General features: G+C 38.3%; 1 protein-coding gene across 1 annotated transcript in view; it reads right to left on the reverse strand.

Annotated features, from left to right (window-relative positions):
* Positions 1–3689: 3689 nt before the first annotated feature.
* LOC309797705 (ferritin light chain-like) overlaps positions 3690–18692 on the reverse strand; it is a gene marked incomplete at both ends in the record, with an annotated part of 42205 nt that continues 27202 nt past the window's right edge. Inside the window, one exon of the mRNA XM_082646149.1 lies at positions 3690–4366. Coding sequence (XP_082502275.1) covers positions 3690–4366 — 677 coding nt within the window. The remainder of the gene's footprint in view (positions 4367–18692) is intronic.

Here is an 18692-nt window from a genome sequence, read left to right on the forward strand (position 1 = left end):
GTCATGCAAAGTATACGTGGATTTGTGTTATTTCTTACAAGTACAATGACTGTGTTTGGGAATGGGAAGAAGTAAAAATGCATCTGCTGAGTGTTTGGTCAGATAATATTAGTCTTGATCTTAAGAAATTAAATGCTGAAATTCAGGATATACAAAATGCACATCTTGATGATATTTCACCAGAAGATGTAATTCAAACTTTACTGGATCATTTAAAGTGGTTAAACCCTTAGTCGTGGATTACTAGAGGGTTGTCAGGATTTATTACCCTGGCCATAATTTGCCTATTATTGATAATAATCTTCTCATGTCTGTTTCGTATCCTCATGCAACAGTATACTACTCTCGGCACTAAGGTTCATGGAATTATTTTGCAGCAAAACTTCAAAAATAAAAAAGGGGGACCTGTGGGAAGCAGTCAGCCTTGAGAGCAGGCTACAGACATGCCAGGCATGCCGCCGCTGCTCGAAGGGACTGTCCCTACTTGTTCCCCTCCTTGTTCCATTCCATGGGAGATAAATCACCAGGGCCCAGAAATCAGAAAGAATGGAAAATGAGACAAGCAAATCTGTCTCCACCCTGCACGTGCAGGTTATTTTGGATGATTCTGGGTTTATGGGTTTTCTCCCAGGGAAGTTAACCTTGAGCCGAGACAGTCATTAGATAATATAAACCACCGTCTGGCAAACTTCCCTTTTCTAGTCTATATAATCTGCAACTGTAGCATAATAAAACTTGCCTTGCAACCATCAGTTGTCTTGGTCCTTCTGACCCCATTCGTCGGTGCTACTTCAGTTCCTTACCCCGTCCCTTCTGACCCTGGGCGGTGAAATCCTCTTTCTGAGGCTGGTCCGCGGCACATATGAATATGTTTCTGTCTTGCTGTCCTGCACACATGCTGTCTAGTAACAGATATTTTGTCTGCTATTAGTGTTTTAGATTATGTCTTTCCAAAGCGCTGAGGCAGTGCACCTATTTTGAAGTTGCAGCTGATGCCTGAACGTATCCTAGCTGACAAATTATTGATTAATAAAAACATGAATTTCTGAAAGATTTGTACTGTTAACCAAAATCTGGGCAAGGAGTCTCAAATGTAATTCTTAGCCAGAATTACATGTTAATGAACCATTTAACAGTGTAAATCAAGGAACATCAATGTAGGGATTTCTTTTCATTTATTTCTTACCTGCTTGAAATAGCAGTTAAAGGTTGCCAGCTTGGTTGCAGATGAACGGACGTTTGAAGTTCCCTGAACTACTTAATGTGGAATAGGATACTAGACTTCCAACGCTCTCAAGGCTGTGACCTTGCAGCCATTTTACATAGCACATCATCCTCCTATAGGGATGAACCTTTCCCTGGCCTGAAAAGTAGCCACTCTGTTGAAGCTTTGCTTATTGTAACAGGCTTTTGTTTCCAGGTTACATGTCTGTGGAAGACTTAATTCTGAATAGAGATATAGATATTACTGGAAACTAATTGTTTTTGCTATTATACTCTGCTTATACTCTGTTTTACTCTGTAAAACATTTAAATTGTGCTACAAAAATTCAGATGTTGTCTTGCAATCTTTAAACAATAAATGAATGAATTGCCCTTAAAAAAAAAGAATTAAGCAGTTAGTTAAGCTGTTGGTCCCACATCACACAAATTGTCCTTATACCTCCTGTCAATATTGTTAACAGAGACTGTTATTTTATTAATCCTTATGATCCCGTGATTCTTTCTTTCATGTTTCGGGGCACAGCAGGTGAGAGAGTGGGTTTGTTAAGCTGGGTGGGTTTATCCTTCTTTTATGCGTTCATTCAATTTTCTGTTCATTTACTTATTGTATACATATGGCAATAGAAGCTGCTAAGGCAATCATTGCTATTCTGCAAAACAACAAGGCACAGAAGCAGATGTCTTATTTCCGAGATTTCTCCCCCCAGGATTATTATGATTAAAGATCCTTTCCCCCCACTCCCTGGAGAGGACAAGGGGCTGCTCGCTGGAGGATTTTTAATGACTTGGGGAAAGGCTCAAATATTCCCCCATTAGGGTAATCCACCCCAGGGGCAAACCACACAAGAATATTATGAATTTATTTTATTTTTCTATCCTTGCAAAGGTAATACTCAGCTCATTAGAATATGAAAACTATACTGTCAAATTTCAGAATTACATGGATGAAGAAAACCACCAAAGTGGCATCATATCATGTGTGTTATAGTTGTATTTACTATATTGACTATATTAAATATGTTGTGTTAACAATGTATTGTATAACTATATATTGAAAAGGCAAAATGCTGTAACGTATTTCAGAGAAAATAATTATGTTGGCCAACCCCAAATTGTACATTGTAGACGGGTCCTAGGAAAAGAAGATTTAATTCATAGTGAACAAGAGGTTAGCTTCTGTTTTCAGCCATGTGCTATTTCAAGAATTAAACATCATGAATAATACAGGATATAAGAGGAATAGTCTAAAGATGGAAAAGCACATTTTGATTAGGAAAGAGAATTTAAGGCTTAAGTCTTTTTTTTTTAAGGAAAACTGCCTTATTACTATGAGATAAGAAAATTGTTTCCTTCTTTTCTTCCTTGCTTTCTTCTTCTTTTTTTTTAACCTTTTTAATTTTGGATATTTGACCTCTAAGCTGAGATGACTGAAAATGCCTCCTCTGGGCATCAACCTTTTTGAAAGACTTTTTCCCCCTCCCTGAGGCCTATTTGTCTCTTGGAGGCTTTGTCTACATTACTCCTCAAGAGGCAAGCATTTGTCCTTGCACTAAATGCTGACATCTCCTGATAAGAGGGAAGCTGCAAAGTAGAAGAATTGAAGGTCAGTATGTTGATATTGGTCTCAAGCGCATTGATGCACATTTGTGTATTGGGGAACGGGAGTGAAGCTTGAGAGTGGGCCAGTGGGGAGGGGTAAATAGTTTACAGCTGCATTAGGAGGACAAGCATTACCATTAGCATGAAACCTCAGTTGCAAAAGCTTCTAGCCATACACATAGGGCAATACGTAAATGATACACCTTATTGCATTCACCCATTCACCCTCCCCTGTTCACGCTAATTGGAAATTTCCATCCATTTCAGAGAAGTAACACAACTATCAATCATTTTCCCTGGCACGAATCTTCCAGGAGGAAGAAAATGGAATACACCTAGCAACAGAGCTCACGCACTAGTAGTCCATGTGTCTTAGATTTAATATCTGATGACTAGCTGCATTGAAGCCAAGAGGTGGTTCACAAAGTTGCTGCACATTAGAATCACCTGGGGAACTCTGAGACCTCCCCGTGCCCAGGCTCCTCCCTAGACCTACTGAATCAAAATCTCTGGGGCTGGGACCCAGACACCAATGTTTTTCTTCCAAGCTCTTTAGGTAATTCAAACGAGCAGCAAAGCTTGAGAACCAGCCCAATAATGGGAACAAACTTATTTCACACAGATAAAGTGGGGCAATTCATATGTTAAAAGAACGTGAATATATGTATATATTTCTTTTTTTCGCTTTGTTCTGTTTGTATTTCAAATAGGCTTTTTTTTCCTTCTGCAAAAAACGTTACTGTTTCCATTTGGTCCAAGGCTTGGGAGAGGGCTCCAGGGCGGTTACAAAGCTGCCTAGTGGCTGCAGAGCGGGGCTTCAGGCAGAAGCTCTGACGCCAGAGGGTCTCCTCAGACGCGGCTGGACTTCAGAGACTCCTGTTTGGCTCAAGGGTGAGCCTTTCAAAGAGATACTCGCCTAGCACAGCCTGCGGACCAGCCAGCCTGCGGAGGTTGGTCAGGTGGTCGCCCATCTTCTGGATGAGTTTCACCTGCTCCTCCAGGAAGCGGCTCTCCAAGAAGTCACAGAGCTGGGAGTCTGCACGGGCAGGACCCAGGGCGCACAGATCCGATAGTGCCTGGTTCAGATTCTTCTCCCTAAGAATGGCGGCTTCCACAGCATCCTGGGTTTTACCCCACTCATCCTGAGAAGGCTTCTGCGCCTCCTGGAAGAGGGCGCGGCCGCAGCACTGGTTTTGCATTTTCAAGAGGCGCTGGGCGCCCTCACACTTCTCCTCAGCCAGTTGGCGAAAAATGTGGCCCATACTGTCCAGAGTCCCATTGTTGCTGTCGAAATAGATGCTCAGAGAGAGGTAAGTGTCCACAGATGCATGTTGAACAGGCGGTGGGCGGCGGCTTCCACCTCGGTGGAATAATTCTGACGAACCTGGGAACTCGTGGTTGATCAGTGATAAGGAGCTAAGCTCAAAAACTGGTGTTGGCCTGTCCTGGAGGCTGAGGATAGCTGAGTGTCTGATTCCAAAGGTTGCAAAAGGAAGAAAGGTTGGAGGGTGGTCGGGGGCTGGAGCAAGGAGCGTCCCTGGGTCTGTTCATTCCAAACACTGTTGAAGCAAAAGACAGATCTGCAGGACTGCCGAGTGCACTGCCTCAAATAGGCTTCGATATAAATGAACAAGAAGTCCAAGCAAGGACAAAACTTACCCTTCCTCCCACCAAAATAGCTGGTGATACTAGAATCTAGATCTGGGAAGGGATTCTTCCATTACTTTCTTAACATTCCAAGCCACTAGAGCAGTGGTTCTCAAAGTATGGTCACCTTGTAACCAAGCAGTACCCTATGGGGCCTTCCTAGGACAGACCCATCCCCCATATCCTCTATTGTAGTTTCTCTCTGAAGTACTCAGATAATAGTATCTCAGGCATATTTCTTGAGTTTTCAGATGCTAAAAACCACCACCCAATGGAAGAAATGAACTCCTTGATGATCATGAGCATGTAGCCCCCAGACCTTCTGGCACCTAAGGATGGATAATGTTACCTGCCTTGTGGCCTCAACATCAGCCAGTCAGAGGATTGTGCACGAGCTGATCACATGCCCTGGGATGTCCCTCCCTCACCTGGCCTTTAAAAATGCTTTGCTGAAATCCTTTGGAGATTTCAGGGGTTTTGGAACACGGACCACCCCTCTCCTTGCTCGATCCTGCAATAAACCTTTCTCTTCTCCAGACTCCAACCTTTAGGTTTGTTTGGCCTCACTGTGCTTCAGACACATGAACCTGCATTCGGTAACAACCTGACCAGCTTTACCAGCGTCCCCTGATAATGTGTCAGATATTCAAGTTTTAGGGCCCTATCCCAGCCCTATGGAATCAGCAACTCTAGTGGGGCTCAGTGATCTCTGTTATAACAGGCCCTCCATATGATTTTTATTCACCTTAAAGTTTGAAAATATCTGCATTGTCAGCTGGCCAAAGCGTCCACCAGCAGGTGAAGGGGAGTGGCGCCTGGAAAAGATAGGGAGTAGCCAAGGCAAGTACAGCAGCATTTGCCGTGGTAGTAATGGAGAATGCCTTTTCTCCACTGGTTGGCACAGACTAGTATCTGGGAGCAGTGGCAGGGTTATTTAGGATGCTTTACAATTCAATGTAGAGTGACCGCTGTCCTGGTTTGCCAGGGACTTCCCCTGTGTGAACACTTAAAATCTCATCCTGGCAAACCCCTTAGCCCTGGATTTGAAAAACTTAGGGAATAACATGAAATTTAGGGGAAACATGATCTAGGATTTGGGCAAGTCACAAGTGCTAATTAAAGCGAAGCAAGTATGGACAACATCTAGCCTTCTTTACCCCTTTGTGGGAAGGTAAATCTGATTGGGTGAAAGGACTTATTGTTAAGAAATCTTTGTAGAAACATCCCCTTCTGCTTAGTCCACTGGTTCTCAGTTCTGGCTAGACACTGGCATCGTCTGAGCAGATTTAAAGTTATTTTATTGGTCTAGGATGACCAACAGTCAGTGTGAGGGTTTTTAAAAAGTGCTTCAGATGATTCTAATATGCAGCCAAATTTAGGTGCCACTGCTTAAGCTTTTGAACCACTGCTACATATTTTCACCTCATCTTCCTATGAGAATATCCAACTGTAGTTGAGGTTTGTTTTTTTTTCTTTTTTTAACTGTCTTATTATAAGATTTACTGTCTTAAATAAGATTGAATGTACAGAAAATCCTGCTAGTCCATCTGGTATAACTAGATACTTAGAATAATATCGTTAAGATATATACCATTTAAGTACTGTGACTGGCCTTTTAAAAATTAACATATGCATTGAATTAGTACAATCTCTTTTGAAGTTGTCATGTTGGGGAGCTATACCTGTAATCTGCCATTGCTAAATATCTGGACAATTCTTATTAGGAATTGTTTTTAAACATCTTTAGGGATTAAAACCAAGAGTGCTGTATTATTTGTACTGGGACCACAAAAACCTCACAAAGTTTCCCCACTGTACCTTCTACCCCCATCTCTAACCCTTGGCAACTTCTAATCTGTTCTCCATCTCCACAGTTTTGTTATTTTAAGAATAATATGTAAACATAATCATGAATTACTTAATCTTCGGAGATTGGCTTTTAAAAATTTTTTCTTCAGCATCATTCCCTTGAAGTTCATTTTAATTTTTGCATATATTAATAATTTGTTCCTTTTCGTTGCTCCGTAGTATTCTATCATAAGATTTTATCACAATTTGTTTCAACATTCATCCATTGAAAGACATTTGGGTAGTTGCCAGTTTTGGGCTATTATAAATAAAACTGCTCTGAACATTTATGTGTAAGTTTCTGTGGGAACTTAATTAAGTTTTTGTTTCTTTTGGATAAATGCTCAAGAGTACAAGTACTGCGTTGTAGGGTGAATCTACTTTTAGGATTAAAAGAGACTGTCAAGCTGTTTCTCAGAGTGGCTAAACCATTTTATTTTTCCACCAGTGACGTGATATAACTTTTCTACGTACTCGCCAGCATTTGATGTTGTCACTATAATTTTAGTTATTCTCTGATATCTCATTATGGTCTTAATTTGCATTTCCCTAATGCTAATGATGTTGAGCATCTTTTCATGTGCTTCTTTGCCATGTGTATATTCTCTTCCATGAAATGTCTGTTCCTGTCTTCTGCCTATTTTCTAGTTGGATTTTTTTAAGTTGTTTGGAGAGTTCTTTGTATATTATAGATACAAGTCATCTGTCTCATATGGGATTTTCCAATATGTTTTCCCACTGTGTAATTTGAGTTTTCATCCACTTAAAAGGATCTTCTATGAAGCATTTTTAACTCATTTTGATGAGATCCAATTTATCAGTTTTTGCTTTTATTGATCATACTTTCGGTGTCAAGTCTAAGAATTATTCACCTAGTTCTAGATGCCAAAGATTTTCTCCTATTTCTTTTTCTAAAAATGTCCTGCTTTTACATTTAAGATTATGATCCACTTTGATTTAATTTTTGTGTAAGGTGTGGAGGTTTAGGTTAAGGTTCATTTTTTGTTTGTTTTTGTCGAGGGATGTCCAACTGTTTCAGTACCATGTTTTGAAATGTCTACTCTTCCTTGATAGCTTTTGCACTGCTGTCAAAAACAGGTTAAATGTATTTATGTCAGTCTATTTCTGGGTTCTCTCTTCCATTCCATTGATCTATGTATCTACCCTCCAAAATTACTGCGAAGTCTTGAAATTGGGTGGATTAATTCCTCCCATTTTAATCTTCCTTTACAAATTGTTTTAGCTATTCTTCAGCCTCTTCTTACCATACAAATCTTAGAAAAAGCTTGTCTATATCCGCAAAAACCTTGAGGGCATTTTAAGAGTAATTGTGTTAAGCCTCTTAACTTGGGGAGAATTGACATCTTTATTATGTTGTGTTTTCTAATCCATGAACAAGGTATGTCTCCCTATTTGTTTGGGACTTTAAAATTTTTCTTCATCAGCATTTTGTAATTTTCAGTATAGAGGTCCTATAAATGTCTTATTGGGCTTGTATTTAAGTATTTATTTAGGTCAGTTGTAAATGGCATCACATATTTTAATTTAAGCTTCTACACATTTGTTATTAATATATAATGTGATAAAATTGTGTTGATCTTGTACTCTAAAACATTTACAAACTAATATTATTTCTCAAGCTTTTTGTGGATTCCTTGGTATTTTCTCCATTTAGATTATCATCTCCTCTTCAGACACAGACAGTTTTACTTTTCCTTAGGCAATATAATAGGATATATTACTCTTCAACATTCAGTAGGATATATTCCTTCCTATTCAACATAGTAGGAATAGTCCTTTTATCTTTTAAATGAACTTTTTAAAACTTTAACATTTAAATTTATGTATTTATTTATTTTTGCTTATTTTCTTACTAGAACCTCCAGTAATATATTTAATAAAAGTGGTGAGAGCAGATATCCGTGCCTTGTTTCTGATCTTACAGAGAAAGCATTCAGTCTTTCACAGTTAAATATAATGTCGGTATAGGTTGTTTGTAGATCATCTTTATGAGTTTCAGTATGTTCCTTTTCTATTCCTAGTTTGCTTGGAGTTCTTTTTTCTTCTTTTCTTACAATCATGAATGGGATTGGATTTTGTCAAGTGCTTTCTCTGCCTTATTGGATAGGATCACATGACTTTTCCCTTTAATCTATTGGATATGGTGGATAACATTGTTTGATTTTCAAATATTTAACCAACTTCGCATAACTAGAATAAATACCACTTGGTCATGGTATATTATTCTTTTTATATATTTCTGGATTTAATTTTCTAATATTTGGCAGAGGATTTTTACAGCCAATTTCATAAAAAAATATTGGTCTGTAGTTTTCTTCTTTCTATCCTATCCCTGTCCGGTTTTGGTATCAAGGTAATACTGGCTTCATAAATTTAATTAGGAACTGTTCCTTCTACTTATCTTTCTTATCAAATCATGTAAAATTGGTGTTAATTCTTTATGTCTTGGGTAAAAGTGAAACATCTAAGCCTGAATATTCCTTTTGGGAGTTTTTAAATGAAAAATCAGTGTTTCTAATGGTTACAGGAAAATTGAGATTATCTATTTCATCTTGGCTGAGTTTTGGTAGTTTTGAGTGTAGAAGCATTGGCCCATTTCATCTACATTTTTGAATTTATAGTGTGGACTTGTTCATAGCAACTTGTCCCTTATTAACCTGCAGGATATGTCATGGTATCCCTGGTTGCATTTCTGATATCTGTGATTTGTGCCATCCATCTTTTTATCTTTATCAGTCTTGCTAGATCTTTATTGATTAGATTGTTTATTTCCAAGAACCAGCCTTTTGTTTCATTGATTTTTCCCCCCTATTTTCCTGTTTTCAGTTTCATGGATTTCTATTTCATCTTTATTATTTTCTTCTTTCTGCTTGTTTAGTGTTTTTTCCTCTTCCTTTTTTACTGTTGTAATATAGAAAATTAGATTATTGCTTTGAAATACTTTCTTTCCCAATTTAGTGCTATAAACCTCCCTTTCAGCATTGCTTTCACTTCATTCTGCAAACTTTGATCTGTTATATCTCCATTTTCTTTTATTCTATGCATTAAAAAATATTTCCTTGGTGCTGTCTTTTTTACCCATGAGTTATTTGGAATTGTGATGTTTAGTTTCCATGTGATTGAAGATTTTCCTGTTGTCTTTCTGTTATTGATTTCTAGTCTGATTCCATTATGGCTAGAGAACATACTCTATGATTTTAATTCTTTTAAATCTGCTAATTTTTTTATGAATATATAAATGAAAGAAATAAGAAAACCTCTGAGTCTTAGCATCCAACACTTAGGCACATTACAATTTAAATCTGCTAAGGTTCTTTTTATTGCCCAGTATATAGTATATGAGTGAATATTCCATGGACACTTGAATATGTATTCTGCTGTTACTGAGTGTGTTCTTTAAATGTCAGTTATATCCTATTGATTGATGATGTTTTCATTTCTTCCATATTCTTGCTGATTTTTCTCTCTGGTAGTTCTATAAATTGCTGTGCTGAAGTCTCAAATAATAATTGTGGATTTAAAATTTTCTCCTTTTACTACTTTTTCAGTGTTTGCTTCATGTATTTTGAAGTTCTGTTGTTTGGTGCACACACATTTAGTATCATTAGGTCATCTAGGTGGATTATTCCTGTTATCTTTATGTAATGACCCTGTTTGCCCCTAATAATTTCCTTTGCTCTGAAGTCTACTTTATCTGATATTAATATAGCCATTCCTACTTTTTCTGATTAACGTTCACATGATATATCATTATCTTCCTTTTACTTTGAACTACCTATATCATGATGTTTAAAGTAAACTTCTTATAGACAGTATATAGTTGGATCATGCTTGTGAATTTTTAATCTACTCTTCCAATCTCTGTCTTTGACTTGGTTATTTAGATCATGTACAGTTAAGGTAATTATTGCTATGTTAAAGATTAGGTCTACCATTTTATTTTTTGTTTTGTCTTTTACCTTAGTTTCTCAATCCTGTGTTTCTCTTATTTTGCCTGGTGGGTTACTTAAACATTTTTTAATAAGTCCATTTTAATTTAATTTATTTATAATCATTTGTGTATACTGTTTGTATAGTTTTCTTAGTGGTTGCTTTTGGCATCACAGTATACATATGTAACTTACCATAGCCTACGGGAATCAGTGTTTTATTACTTCAAGTGAAGTTTCAAAATTTTACTTCCATTTAGTCTCTTACTATTCCCCAGTTTTAAAGTATGATTTTCTGTAGTATTTCCTTTCTCTACATTGAGAACCACATCAGATGGTGTCATAATATTTGCTTTGACCATCAGATAGTATTTAAGAAACTCATGAGGCTAATGATAGTCTCTTATATATACCCCATTTGTTTTCACCCATTCCATTGTTCCCCTTTTCTTTCTGAAGTTCCCAGTCTTCTGTTATTGTTTTTTTTTTATGTTTTCATAACATTAGGTGATATCTGGGCTTTCCAGTGCCATTGGATATGAGTTTCAGGAAACACTGAGTCTGGCTCACTTAATGCTGCTGAGTTGGAGGGTTTGTATATGTTGGGTCTGTTGGTGCAGCAGGTGCTAGCAGATTAGACTAATGTTGATGGGACTAGTGCCACAGGAGGATGGGTTCCCATTCAGGCTATGCTGCTGCTACAGTAGATCGAGTCCCCCTCTACCCCAAGTGTGGGGCAGTGACCTGCTGCTGTCACTGCTTTGTATTAGGCTGCTTTTGCCTCAGGTGTGTGGTGGGATCCCTTGGAAGCTGCTGTCAATCACAAGGTTAAATTCATTTCAGAAATACTTAAGTATAAATATATAGCCTGGCTCCTGTAGGACCCCTGTAATAGTTTTTTATTGCTTCCATACAAATGACCACAAATATAGTGACTCAAAACAATGTAGATTTATTACCTTACAAGTCTGACATTGGTCTCAATTGAGTAAAGTAAAAGTGTTGGCAGGATCTACAGATGAATGGATAAAGATGTGGCAGATATATACAATGGAATATTACTTAGCCATAAAAAGAAATGAAATTGATTTATTTGTAGTGAGGTGGATTGACCTAGAGACTGTCATACAGAGTGAAGTAAGTCAGAAAGAGAAAAACAAATACGGTATGCTAACACATATATATGGAATCTAAAAAAAAGAAAAAATGGTTATGAAGAACCTAGGGGGCAGGGCAGGAATAAAGACGCAGCCATAGAGAGTGGACTTGTGGACACAGGGAGGGGAAAGGGTAATCTGGGATGAAGTGAGAGAGTGTCATGGACATATATACACTACCAAATGTAAAATAGATAGCTAGTGGGAAGCAGCCGCAAAGCACAGGGAGATCAGCTCTGTGCTTTGTGTCCACCTACAGGGGTGCGATCGGGAATGGAGGGTGGTAGGGAGATGCAAGAGGGAGGAGATATGGGGATATATGTATACGTATAGCTGATTCACTTTGTTATGAAGCAGAAACTAACACACCATTGTAAATCAGTTATACTCCAATATAGATGGTTAAAAAGAAAAAAAAAGTGTTGGCAGAGCTACATTCTTTTCTGGAGGCTCTTAGGGGTGTTTCTGTTCCCTGTACTTTATCCGCTTCCAGTGGTCACTTGTAGTCCTTGACTCAGAGTCCCCTTTCTCCACCCAGAAAACCCAAAATGTTGAATCGCTCTGATTCTGCTTCTATTAGGACATGTCTCTCTTTCTCTTTCTACAGTTGGGAATGGTTTTCTACTTTTAAGGACTCATGCAATTAGATTTGTTCCATGAGGTAATCCAGGATAATCTTTCTATCTCAAGGTCTATAACTTCAGTCATATCTGCAAAGTCCTCTTCACCATGTAAGGGAACATATTAATAGGTTCTAGGGATTAGGGTGAGGGCATTTTTCGGAGCCATTATGCTCCCTACCACACCCTTAACAAGTGACCTTGAGAAAATTACTGAGATTTTTAAAGCCTTACTTTCCTCAAACATAAAATGGAAAGAAAGCTAACTAGTTAACATCATGAAAGTGAAACAGTATATATGAAATCAACTAATTCAAAAAATAAGATTTCTTCTTTTTCTTTATGATTTACATGATTCTCAGAGTTCAGTTACTTGAAGAGTTACTTTTTTTTTAAACAGAACTAAGGAATTTCAGGGTTCAGGTGCTGTAAGATTGTCTGAATTATCTGAGTAACAATTAGCTAAGCACAGGTGTAAAGCATTTGATTTACTCCCTGGTTTTCTTTATCTTCTCATCCCAGTAAATGCATATCCCTTTTCTAGCTCCAGCCAGTAGAGTCAGAGCTCGTTTTACTGTTTAACTAAAGTTGAATTTAAATTCTCTCTACGTCTCCAGATTCTCGGCCCTGGTTGCATATTATAATCACCTGGGGAGATTTCAAGGACTACTGATGCCAAATTTCTACCTATCATGGATATTTGAGGAGGGACCTGGAATGAAATGCTCTAGCTTATGGTTTTTGGAACCAAATCATAGTCTACACTGAGCCAAATTATTTGCAAGATCACCTCTAAAAAGGAATTTATCTGTGGTGACTAATGCTCTTCCTTTGTCAGTATGCTTGATTTGTCCCTCTTTGGGGGAAAAAAAGAGGGGGAAATAAACCCCAGCAGTTGTGCTCCCTGAATTATAACCTGATGCTGTGGAATTAGTGTTGGCTTAGAGCGCACATCTTCGGATACCCATTCTCTCTCCTGCTTCCTTGCATGAACTTATATCCTTGGGCAGTGTTTCATCCACCACCCTCTTTTGCTTCTAATCTTAGCAAGTAAAGTCTCCCCTTCATGAAATAGCATTTCATGAGGCTTACTGGGAGCATAGGTCTGTTCCAGACCTATCCTATGTTAGCTAAAGCAGATATAAGTGATGTATTTTTGGCATTCATCCTTGTGGGTTGGAAAGAGAAGACAGAATTTTATCTTTAGGTGTCATCTGACTGGACAAATGGGCTCTTTCCCTCTGCTGCCTACCATGTAAAAACCTGAGGGTGTTACCTCTAGAAGGTATCTTCTAGTTATCAAAATAGTTCAGATAAGTCAAATTTCTCAGTAAAAGATGACAAAACTATGGCTTAGGTGGTTAATTTTCTATGTCAATTTGTCTGGGCCACCATGCCCAGTTATTTGGTCAGATATTATTCTGGATATTTCTGTGATGGTGTTTTCGTGTTTTTTACAATTTCATTTATTTATTTATATTTTTGGCTGTGTTGGGTCTTCATTGTCACACGTGGGCTTTCTCTATTTGCAGCAAGTGAGGGCTACTCTTTGTTGTGGTGTGCAGGCTTCTCATTGCGGTGGCTTCTCTTGTTGCAGAGCATGGGCTCTAGGTGCACGGGCTCAGTAGCTGTGGTCCACGGGCTTATTTGCTCCACGGCACATGGGATCTTCCCAGACCAGGGCTCAAACCTGTGTCCCCTGCATTTGCAGGCGGATTCTTAACCACTGCGCCACCAGGGTAGTCTCTGTGATGGTGTTTTTGGATGAAATTCATATTTAAATTGGTGTTGGACTTTGAGTACAGCAGATTATCCTCCATAGTATGGGTGCGCCTCATCCAATCAGTTGAAGCTCTTAATAAAACAAAGACTGACCTCCCTGTCGCAAAAAGGAATTCTGCCAGAAGATTTACAGAAATTGAACTGCAACTCTTCCTAGAGTCTCTAGACAGCCTAACCTGCAGATTTTGAATTGACCAAGCCTCTATTATTGTGTGAACCAATTGTTTAAAATCTCTCTCTCTCTTTCTCTATCTTTATATAGATATGGATATAGATCTAGGTATCAATATTGATATCTAGATCTAGATCTATCAATATATATGGGCACATTGTATACACATGCTGTTGGTTCTGTTTTCCTGGAGAAGCTTGACTAATATAGTGGCCCATATAAATAAAAGGATGAACCCAAGTTCACCCAGGTAGAAAGTAGTACAATGAGAACTGGAACTTAAGGCCTCATGACTCATTCAGCTGTGAACACTGACCCAGAGCTGGGGTCTGCAAACTCTGGCCCACTGATCAGATCTCGCTTGACTCCTGGTTTTGTACATAACATTTTGCTTGAACACAGCCACACCCATTCATTAACGTATGGTGCATGGCTGTTTCTGTGCTACAGCAGCAGATAGGCAGTTGCAACGGAGAGGTATGGTACACAAAATCCAAAATATTTACTATCTGACCCTTTACAGAAAAGATCTGCTGACCCTTGCTCTAGGATGCCATCTGATTTCTGATAACACAGAGGAGAATAATTCATGCACATTGGGGTTGATTGTTAATCTCCTGTCCTCCTTATGTCAAAGATCTCTTAAATGCTCACCCTTGCAATAGCCAGCTTGGGGAGCATTGTCTGAGGATGCAGAAATATTTCTTGCCAGGTCTTTCCAATCCACACTGCTCCCTGACTATGGTTCTTAAAACCTATTTTTTAAAAATTTTTTATTGGAATATAGTTGATTTACAGTGTTGTGTTAATTTCACGTGTACAGCAAAGTGAATCCGTTATACATATACATATATCCACTTTTATTTTTTTTTAGAGTCACTTCCAAATAGCCCGTTACAGAGTATTGAGTGGAGTTCCCTGTGCTAATAAGAAGAGCAGGTTCTTATTAGTTATCTATTTTATGTATAGCAGTGTGTATATTTCAGCCCCAATCTCCCAATTTAGCCTCCCCACCACAATCCCCTGGTAACCCTAAGTTTGTTTTCTACATCCCTGCCTCTACTTCTAAAACCTGTCTATTTTAACCAACTACCACTCATTGCTTACTGTCTCTGGCTTCATGTACTTCATAATAAATCTACCTCTTGTTCAATCCTGGATGACATGTTCCAAGGACTGAGATAATATCTTCTTCTACATAACTTGTCCTTGATATTGTCTAACTTGGGGTCTTTATCTATGTCCCAAAGAAGACAGTCACACTCTGTCTTCTAGTACTACTAATAATACCACATTTTAGGGCATGAATTTGACCCAATGCACTGAACTATCCCTTTAGAAACTGTATGCAACCTGTCACTGGGTTTTAGCACCGGGATAGAGCTCAAATTAGTGTTCATATTTAAACAAACCTACTTGACCAGAAGCTTTTTGTCTCACCATTTATTTTATTACACAAGTAACTTATCTCTTTGCATCTATGATGTAAATATTTTTAATTTCCTAAATTATCTGAAAAATTATTTAGAGCTTCCATTTCAGTAGGCATTGGAATTGCTGTGTTATGACTATTTCATTATTTTATTTCCAAATGTTAAATTAGGCTTCAAGCTTTGGCCAAGAGTAGACAGGAAAGGGTTTTAAAAGAAATGAAGAATGGGAAAGACTTCTGATGCAACGGAGACTTAATAAAGACTTGCTTTTGAATCAAGAATTTATAATAAAGGTTTGATTTTGAATCAATAAGTTATGTCATTGCAAAATAGCTCCCTGGTAAAATTCCATTCTTTTGTAATCATTAAGTACAGAAATTAACCATCAAAATATGCAGTGATCTTTTTCATTTTCTAAAAACAAACCTATATCTAGATGAGAGGAGAATTCATTTCATAACTCAGGCTCTGGACTTACGACTCCAAGTCCTGTTTTCTTTCAACCATGCCTGCTAAGTTTCTGTCTAACTTCTTGAGCATGAGGTAATGGCTTCAGCTTTCATCTCCTTACTCAGTATATAGCTTGGTGACTAAGAGTAAGGGATCTAAACCTTGAGAACTTGGGTTCCAATCTTGACTCTAAAATTTACTTGTTGAGTACTCTTGAGCATGTTATCTGTTTCTGCCTCAGTTTTCTCATCTATAATATAGAGATAACATTACTTCTCTCAGCGAGTTGCTATGAGGGTTAAAAGAGAAAATTCATACAATGCAAGAATTTATCAGTTCTTGGAACACAATAAATACTGAAAAGAAATGTTAGCCATTATCAAGGGCCCCTCATTTTATGGATAATATAGATTAGTTTATATAGGTCTAATATTTACATATACATAACTATTTTGTACCTATATGTGTGTATACGTTCTTCTTAGAAATTGAGCAGTCAACATTCACATCTAAAAGTATGTGCTCCAGGGAGATCAGCTCGGTGCTTTGTGACCGCCTGGAGGGGTGGGATGGGGGGGAGGGAGGGAGACGCAAAAGGGAGGGGATATGGGAAAATATGTATATGTATAACTGATTAAATTTGTTTTAAAGCAAATAAATAAATAAATAAATAAAAGTATGTGCTCTGTGAAATGTAGATCTCCTGTGTACAGACACAGTGCTGTAGTTATCTATTGCTACATAATAAAGAAGTCCAAACTTAGTGATGAAATAAACAAAAATTTTAATATGTGCCCAGATTCTGTGGGTCAGCAATTCAAACAGTACGCAGAGGAGATGGCTTGTCTCTACTCTGTGACTGATGTCTGAAACCTCAGCTCATGAGGATTCAAATGGCTGGGGCTGCAATCATCTAGATAATTTTAATTCACATGTCTGGCCCTTGAGATGGGATGACTTGAACACTGCGCCCAACAAGCACTGTTGCCTGGAGTGCCTATAGATGGCTGCCCATGTGGCTTGGACTTCTCATAACGTGGTAGTTAGGATTCAAGATAGAGTATCCCAAGAATGAGCGTTCAGGGTTGAAGCATTCCAGGAGAATCATGCAAAAGCTGCATGACCTTTTATGACCTAGTCTTAGATGTTACATAGCATCACTTTATACTATTGCAGGCATTGGAGACCTTTTTCCATAAAGTGTCAGGCGGTCAATATTTTAGGCTTTACACGCCATACAGTCTCTTTTGCAACTACTTAGCTCCGCTGCTGTGATGTGAAAACAGACACAAACAATACATATACTAAGGAACATGGCTGTGTTCCAATCAAGCTTCATTTATAAAAGCCGGTAGAGGCCTAGATTTGGCCCACCAGCCATAATTTACTGACCCCTGCTCTACTGTTTGAAGCCATGGAAAGCCTGCCCAAATTCAAGGGGAAAGGCCCACGTCTGGATGTGAAGAATGGCAACGAATCTGAGACCCTGTATTAAAACCACTACATATGGGATACTTAGAAGAAGATCTGTCTGCATACCTTGTTTCTCCCATGTATGGTGGATATGAGGTATTGGCACATGTTACATCTCTGTAAGCCTGGGTCAAGGTCAAAGTTGAAATCTGAACTCAATGACCTTGATTTCTGGAAGAATTGGTAACTCTACTTATGATATCCTTACACTCCTTACCCATATAAATACACCACAAAAGATAGATTTCAAGTAAACAGTTGCTTTATGGCAGATTTTTATTATGTCTCCATTGACTGAATTATTCCATTTTGGTTAGAAACATGAGTTTTGGTTCTTTCCTAAAGAGATCTGCAACTTTTCAGATGCGGCATTTCATTCTAATGAGAGGATGATGTAGGTTTTTATAAACGGAAAAAGCAGGGCAGGCTGAGTTCACTCAGATCATACCAATGCTTACAGGAATAACCGAAACTGGAACACAGGCTTCCAGGTTTTCCCGTCCTGTGCTCTTTCCGGTAGGTGCCATTGTCTGCTGGGCCTGGCAGTAATAAGTTTTGACCTTTACCTCTCTACACTCTTGTGAAGTAGTTTTGGGCTTTGTTAGCTTTCTTGTGAGTTTGTACTAAATTGTGTCCATAAAGTAGGCTGAATTCCTCAGGGAAGGATGATAGCTGTTACTGTGTTATTACTGCAAATGTTGTGTTGGTTACTTTTTTTTCTTTTCTTTTGTCCAGTTGTATCCTGAACTTAAAAGTTATATTATCTGAAATGAACGATGTGCCTCTGGTGGAAAACACTAATTTAAGGGATGAAAATTCCTGATGATTGCTTCAGTCAACCCTTAATACACACTGAGCTTCATTAGTAAATAGACAACTCTCAGACCTTTCCCTTGGAAGAGGTCGCATAATCAGGCTTTGTGTTGATTTCGCATTCTGTTCGTTAGAGACAGAACAAAGTAGAATAATTGGCTGGTACAGGGAAAGCAGAAAGAACTTTCTTCTATTTTGGTGATGCATCCCGTAATAAGGGTTGAAAATGAGACTGGAGGTAAAAATGTGAAACTCAGAAGAGCAAAGGAGAGAGGATATTGTTTCTTTGAAAATATTCTTTCAGTGTTGGCCCAGATGAAATATGAAGCTGGGGAAATTTTTTTTTAAATGATGATTTTTGTGTTAACAATGTGAGTGTGGAATTAGTAAGAATCAGAAAGCAAGCATCCTTTTCCACCAAGGACTTGGGAGCAAGTGAAACCATAAATACTCCCGGTTCTTGGAAACCCTTTTGGCGCAGTAATCAGAGAAGGGTAAAGGCAAAGCCTCAGAGCAGAGGTGTT

This window comes from Mesoplodon mirus (genome assembly GCF_964341445.2).
Source record: "Mesoplodon mirus genome assembly, contig: HAP1_SCAFFOLD_901, whole genome shotgun sequence".
Taxonomy (NCBI): domain Eukaryota; kingdom Metazoa; phylum Chordata; class Mammalia; order Artiodactyla; family Ziphiidae; genus Mesoplodon; species Mesoplodon mirus.